The following is a 6912-nucleotide window of genomic DNA, read 5'->3' as shown; positions in this document are numbered from 1 at the left end:
CGTCACACCCACGCGACGGCAGACAACACCGGGAGACGTACGGGAAATACGTCATCGGACCCGCCCTGAGTGGGCGGGGCCGCAACCTCAGCTTTCAGAGCTAGAACCTAGCCTCTCAGATAATTTGCTGGGAGTGAACTCAGTAACGGAGACAGAGATGTGTTGTGTTTAGCCGATGTTTATTGTTCTGGAGGTAGAGGACGCCTGGGCCGCAGACGGGACGTAGGTCTCGGGCCATGGTTCGCTGGGGCCCGAGTGTGCTCTTCTTCACGTGGGAACCGCCCACCTTGACCGATTTCAAGCGACTGGCAATCACGGTTATTATGGTGGAGGAGCTGGAAAAGCAAAGTTGACTCGTTGGTGAAGCTGGCTCCACGTAGTTCTAACGTAGGGCGTCGCCTTCGCCCCTGTGTGCCTCACCAGCCACCTGCAGCAACTTCCAGCGAGCCTCCAGCCGAGCTTTTAGGAACATCAGAGCCTGGATCTCCTCTGGAGAGGCCTTCGAGAAAGGACCCAGACTGGGAGGTGTTTCTCCATGCAATGCCTGCGCCAGGCTCCTTGCAAGCAAGAGTATGGATTCCTGGCTCGGAGAGAGTGGAGTTTGGGCGCCGCAATGAGACAGTTGTTTCTGCCCACCTTCCACCCACATAACTTATCCACCCTACCCAGTTTACCTCTTCCACTACAGCTAGAATTCGGCCCCCTACTGGGCTCCGAAGCATTGCAGCCAAGAGAGCAGCTTGGGCGTTCTGCAGGCCATGGGCAGGCCCCAGTGCCATCAACACCATATCAGGCTGGAAACCATAGGCCAAGGGCAGTACCAGACCCAGAATGAGGCTCAGAAACCCTCCACTTGTCTGTAGGGACAATAGCAGAGCCTCAGACTCTCAATCTAGAGGGCACTGCTAGTGGCTCCTGTCGCCCACCCCCCAATCTCAGGGACCCTGGGTTGTGAACAGGAACCCCCCAGAGAGACGGGGGGGGGGGGGAGGGGGATGTGAGAAGCTCTCCAACCACAACACAGCCACTCACCTGTGGCAGTGGAGTGGAGAAGTGGAACATGGACCGGATGGCTGCCTCCTTGCCCTGGATGTTGAGCCACAGAATTCTCCTTCTCAAGAGAAAGCACGAGGGCCATGGACACATATGCATGAGACCCTGCTCACCCTTCCCAGGGCTTATCAATAAAGGACAGAGGAGGGCTTGGAGCCAGGGGGGTGGGGGCGTAAGTGACTGTCAACCTGATATGGCACTGTGTTCTGGGGCACCCACTCTCAAACTGCACCTATGGGAAGCAGTGTTCTCACCCAACGGTAACCCTGGATTCCCAGTCACATGCCCACTACCTGATGTATAAGCTAAAGACTCATACCCATCATCTGCAAGGTCCAGGGGTCGATCCAGTTGTCCCAGGGCCACACAGAGCACCCTAAGAAGTTGACCCAGGATGGGCTGGGCTCACATTGTCCAGTATCCATTCGAGGGCCCTCCCTGTGCCATCCAGTGGGTACTCCCAGGTCCTTGGGGACTCAAGTCAACCAAGCAGAGTTTACCTCTGAGCTCTGCGAGCTAGGCATCGCTGAATGAGCACATCCAACGTTGCTGCTGTGGCGAGGGCAGTTGTGGTTGCTATGCCATTTCTTATCTACGGAATAAACAACAGGCAGGGGACTTAGAGGCTGGCACACACACCCTCTTTGGAGGACTTTCGGGAGTCAATGCCAGCTCCCAGACCTTAGGTTAAACCCATTCACGCTTTGTTCTGGTCTTTTCCAAATGGCTGATACTAACCTTTCCCTACGTTACAAGGTCAAATAGCCCCGATTCTAAAAGCCAGATGCTTAGAACTACAGTTTGTTTTTGTTTTTTTAAAGATTTATTTATGGTCATATGTAAGTACACTGTAGGGGGCTGGTGAGATGGCTCAGTGGGTAAGAGCACCCGACTGTTCTTCCGAAGTTCCGGAGTTCAAATCCCAGCAACCACATGGTGGCTCACAACCATCCATAATGAGATCTGACTCCCTCTTCTGGAGTGTCTGAAGACAGCTACAGTGTACTTACATATAATAAATAAATTAATTAATTAAAAAAAAAAAAGTAAGTACACTGTAGCTACCTTCAGACACACCAGAAGAGGGAGTCAGATCTCATTACGGATGGTTGTGAGCCACCATGTAGTTGCTGGGATTTGAACTCAAGACCCTTGGAAGAGGAGTCAGTGCTCTCAACCGCTAAGCCATCTATCTCTTCAGTCCTAAAGGTTACATGTCAACCCCTGGTACATGCCACTGCCACCATCTTCAGCCGCACCCCCGATGACTCTACCTGCCCATCCATGATTCCATCTAAGAGACACAGAATCTTCCCCAGTGTGGCAAGATCCTCATCCTGGAATCGGGACTTGTGAAGCCTGTGACGGGCAGGCCAGAGGGACACATGGAAATCAAATATCATTGTATCAGTGAGGATGGCATGGACAGCCCCATCCTCAGATCCGCTCTCCTCACCTGGCCCAGGCTTCAGTCTCCTCCCTCAAGACTGACCCTTCTTGATGGAGCACTCCAGGAGGTAAGCACAGAGCAGCACCTGGTACAGTCGAGGCCACCGCTGTGCAGATTGGAGGTGCAGGGTGGAGGCACAGTCTGTCCAGGAGGGGGCTCAGTGAATCCTCTGCTACTGTACCTGTGGGACTCTCACCAAGCAGAGGCAGAGATCTCTCTTCAGGAGAGTGGGTGTTGGAACTCAGAACTGGGGCCACATCTAAACGGTTCAGAGTCACAGTCACTGCAAAGAAGCTCAGAGTGGAGCCACCAACCCAGGTCCAAGCCATACTGACTTTGCTGGAGGCTTGTCCAGTGAGGGGCCTGGGCTGTCTGGACACTCTGGATGGACTCCAGGGCACTATGGCAAGAAGTAGAGTTGTAAGTCTGATTCCCCCCCCACCCCCCCGCCTTAATCCCCTCCTCCCACTGGCTCTCCAGTCTTCAAACCTCTGACATGGCACCATGAGCCCAAGAAGGGGAGGTGTGGGGTCACCAAGCAATGTCTGCACCATCATGCACACTGACTGTGCTAGGGACTCCAAGTGGTAGCCACCCTAGAAAGAGCGTTGAAATGGGACAGAGGAGGGATATCACTAGTGTGAGTGGCCGTACCAGGCAGAACACCTAATCTCGACTGACTCTCACATCTGGTGCCCTCCCCTCCCCTGGCCCTTGAGCACTTACCTCCAACACAGCACAAATCCGGCCACCAGCCAGCACCTGCAGCAGCTGTGTGAGATGGGCAAAGCACTCAGGGGTGGCCTGCATCTGCCCCTGAAACACATTAAGTATGATAAGGACCTGGGCCCCCAGAACCTTACATTACTCCCAAGCCAGGCCATGTTCTCACCTCAGGGTCCCCGATAGCAGAGTCAAATCCTGCTGACACCAGCACCAACTCAGGATCAAACTATAGGCAGGATCCGGTGGGAAGGAACCAAAGAGAGCAATAGCCCAGGTGAAGGGGAGGTCCCAGTGCTACCCACTCACATAAGGTTAGACTTTCTGAGACAGATTCCCTACTCCCATTCATACACTGGAATGGCTTTCAACTCTCCAGTCTTCACAGTGGGACTCTGGGTTAGCCTAGGGGGACACCCACCACACAGTCACCTCGAAGGCCAGTGGGAGCAGCACATGCAGGAAGGCAGCCAAATAGTCGGCATTTCCCATCCCAACCTGCAGCAAAAGCAAAGCAGGCATCAGGGGACCAGCCCTGCAAATGAGGACATCATGGTCTTCACCCCTGGGATCCCAAAGTCTAGGGAGACTCTTGCAGAATGCCCCAGGAGACATTCACAAGAGAGGTAGGCTGGACGGAGGGGGAAAGGGGGCTTGGTACCTGGTTCCAGGGCAAATTGACAGTGAAACCTTGGCCCCGCCCTTGGCCAACTGCATCTGCATCAGACTCTGGGAGGAACGGCCAGAAGCTTCCATGCTCATAGCGGTGCCAAGAGAAATAAAGGACACTGTCGACAATTGGCCAGGTCAGAAGTGAGGTCCCTTAGCAACCCCACAGCTTCTCAAAGAACCCCAACTCTTGAGACCCCGAGTCTCACCACTGAAATTTTATCCCCAAAATGGTGGGCAGCAGAGAAGGGCTGAGTCCACACCCCAGCTCACCTGGGGTCATCGTTGAAGATATACTGGATGCCCTGGCCATGGTGGACATCCCAGTCGACAATGAGAATCCTAAATTCAGACAGACAGTGCTGGGGGTTACTGGACGTGGCTGCCTTTCCACCTCTAGGCTAGGAGCTCCGCCAGGAGTGGAGGGAGCTGGGTGAGATCTCTTAACCACCAACTCCACCTCTTCCTATTTAGTGTGGGTCCCCCACACTTGCAGGTCAAGCTTGGACACACCTCTGCAGCCCATATTTCTGCTTGGCATGTTTGGCTGCTATAGCCACATTGTTGAACACACAGAACCCATTGGCAGCTGCCCTCTGACTGTGGTGCCCTGGAGGCCTAGGGTGTAAAAAAAAAAAAAAAAAAAAAAAAAGAGAGACACAGGGCATGTCAGAGTCATTCTGTCCCCTCACAGGGTCACACACAGACAGCTAGGGGAGGAGGGTGGTTCTCACCTCACCAGGGCAAGCCCATTGTGCACAGCTCCTGTTAGCACAGCATCGACCAGCTGCAGTGCAGCCCCCGCTGCCAGCCGGGCACAGTGAAAGGTGTCCTGTGTGCCAGAGTGTCCCAATTGAGCCTGGGTCCTGACCTGCTTGTCCCAGGTTGCAGGTTTCCCACTGCTGAGCAGAAAGGGCTGGGACATTGGCAAGCAAAACATGGTAGGGTACGGTCATAAAGCATAAACAAGGAGACACTGGAAGGTGAGCAGACTTGGGTGTGAATGCACCTAGGCAGGCATATGGACATAAATTTGGGTGAATGGGTGTGTATGCTGGCTCGCACCGGGTGAAAGTAGACAGCGTCGTACTGCTTAGACAGTGCGTGGAGCTCCTCTTTATCCAGGGTCTGGGTCTTCTGCACCAGGGCTATATATTCCGGGCTGCAGATCAGCAGGCAGGCCACCAGCAGGACAGGAAGGAAAGAGCAGAGATTCCTGGTGGGCGTGCCCACCCAGTAATCCCTTTTAGCCCACACCACGGTGAACCCAAGGGAATGCTAGCGGAGCTATAACAGGTTCGGGTCCCCAGATCTGTCATGGTCTGACCTGTGCACCAGGCCCAACTCTTCCTCTGATGCCTCACAAGCTGACAAACACAGGCACCTTTCTTCCAGGCCACGCTGCCGCAGGCCATCCAGGGCAGCTGTCAGGCGCTCTGGGCACTCAATTTCGCACTCGGGGCTGGAGCAGACAAGGATCTCAGTGTTCAGGGTTCCCTCCCGGCCCCCTACTTCTGTCAAGACACACTTACTCATCCCAGAGCAGTCGAGTGGCTGTCATGTCCTCGTGGTACACAAGTGCTGTGCCCATAGCTACACCGTGGTCACTTTGATCCGCTCTAACGCAACACGCCCTCTGCCAGCAGGTAATTGCACTGCCCGGTCTCACCTAACAGTATGCACGTAAACAGTCCTCACTCGGGACAGAACTGGGTAGTGGACGCTGGACCTGGGCAAGAGGGAACCACCCCAGGCCCAGGTCCGGGCTCAAGCCCGCCCGATTGTCAGAAGAGAACCGCTGGAAACTGAACTAAGCGTGACGCCAAACGCCTAACTTCCGGCTTCCTCTTTTACAGACTCCGGCCCGCCCCTAGGCGAGATTAGGGTGGAGTAGACCAAAAGGCTGAGCTCCCCTAGGATTGCGCGCGCTCTGTGTGTCTCTCTCTCCCTCTGTCTCTCTGTCTCTGTCTCTGTCTGTCTCTCTCTCTCTGCCTCTCTCTCAATCTCTCTCTCTCTCTCTCTCAGGCTGCAGCTGCAGTGCCACCGACAACTACGTGTGGGTGTGGCGCGGAGCCTGCGACCAGCACCGCCTCCAGTGTCCTTCTTGAAATGGATAGGAAGACAGAGCTGTTTGTCCTCAGGCCATCCATCCCTACAGCTGCAGCTATGCTCCCTTCTTGCCCCCAGCATCCTCCTAGCCTAACCTGGTAGTTTAGGCCACAGAGTCAGAAATGCCAACCGTCAATCACAACCAATTTGCCTGCTCCCCCAGGTGAAGGATGGAGAGGAGGGAAGTGAGCAGGGTACGTTATGTGAGCGCCTGCGGGGCTGGCCTGGGCTGGATCAAAGCACTGAACTTCCAGAAGGGAGTGACAGAAAGGCCACAGGTAATAAAGAGGCCACTGGAATAGAAGAGTTATATAAGAAGCCAGGCCAGCCAGGAAAACTGCAGCCCAGTGTGAGGCTAGGAAGGACAGAGGGTTCTGAGCAAGGAAGGGTGAGGAAGCAGGGAAGGGGGCCTTAGGAAGGAGGAACAAAGGAGACATGAGCTCAAATACCAACTAAGATTGTGCATATATACATATATATATTTTTTTTCCATAGTCCAGCCTTGTCTCCAGTTCCGAAGTGAGTGTTGGCATTACAGATGCCTCAAGATGCGTGGAGGGGACCAGAAACACCCCCAGGATGATGAGGGGAAAGGGGCAAGGCTGCCGCTGACGTCTGTGATAGGAACACATACAACTATCATGTACAGGGGAAACCAAAGAGCCCTGGAGTGGTTAGAAGTAGGCGCCCTCTGCCATACTCAGGAGTTGGCAGTTCAGGCAAGGATTTTGGAGGAGCCCAAAGCTTCTCCATCTTCTAAAAGTCAATTGACTACCCTGGTTTATGTGTATTGTGGGGTAGGGCATGAACTGAGCCACACCTCCGTAACTGGGTGAAGTATTTGAAGCCTTGGACCATGGTTATCACAAGAGGGTTCAGGCAGTGGATCCATGGTCATGGCATTTTCT

At 54.2% G+C, this 6912-nt stretch overlaps 1 protein-coding gene across 7 annotated transcripts; it reads right to left on the bottom strand.

The window, feature by feature from the left end:
- Positions 1–162: 162 nt before the first annotated feature.
- Positions 163–5888, bottom strand: Hdac10 (histone deacetylase 10). 7 transcript variants are annotated; one of them, XM_021184064.3, is made up of 20 exons: positions 5428–5888; positions 5223–5357; positions 4961–5111; positions 4630–4727; positions 4409–4513; positions 4169–4237; positions 3888–4014; positions 3659–3724; positions 3396–3455; positions 3230–3319; positions 2993–3099; positions 2839–2903; positions 2510–2762; positions 2328–2412; positions 1554–1645; positions 1373–1429; positions 1033–1114; positions 675–857; positions 421–580; positions 163–335 (listed from the first exon to the last, which is right to left on the bottom strand). In XM_021184064.3, exons 1-20 carry the CDS (start codon positions 5484–5486, stop codon positions 322–324), a joined length of 2058 nt encoding a protein of 685 aa, XP_021039723.1. In that variant the 5' UTR covers positions 5487–5888; the 3' UTR covers positions 163–321. The 7 variants fall into 7 exon arrangements, with proteins under 7 accessions (XP_021039723.1, XP_085687653.1, XP_021039725.1 ...); XM_085831527.1 differs by having other exon boundaries at positions 1033–1111; positions 5428–5886; XM_021184066.3 differs by having other exon boundaries at positions 4961–5057; positions 5428–5885.
- Positions 5889–6912: the final 1024 nt, after the last annotated feature.

The sequence above is a fragment of the Mus caroli genome, unplaced genomic scaffold, assembly GCF_978045245.1.
Source record: "Mus caroli unplaced genomic scaffold, Mus_caroli_1 scaffold_16, whole genome shotgun sequence".
Taxonomy (NCBI): domain Eukaryota; kingdom Metazoa; phylum Chordata; class Mammalia; order Rodentia; family Muridae; genus Mus; species Mus caroli.
This window is presented reverse-complemented; position numbering and strand designations above follow the sequence as displayed.

What these genes read in the sequence shown, in the direction of transcription:
- Hdac10 (XM_021184064.3), bottom strand. Translation starts at nt 5,486, where the DNA reads ATGGGCACAGCACTTGTGTACCACGAGGACATGACAGCCACTCGACTG. An exon ending in CAGAAATATGGGCTGCAGAG is followed by an intron (nt 4,238 to 4,408) that starts GTGTGTCCAAGC and finishes GTCTGAATTTAG; the next exon opens with GATTCTCATTGTCGACTGGG. An exon ending in ATGGAATCATGGATGGGCAG is followed by an intron (nt 1,646 to 2,327) that starts GTAGAGTCATCG and finishes TTTATTCCGTAG; the next exon opens with ATAAGAAATGGCATAGCAAC.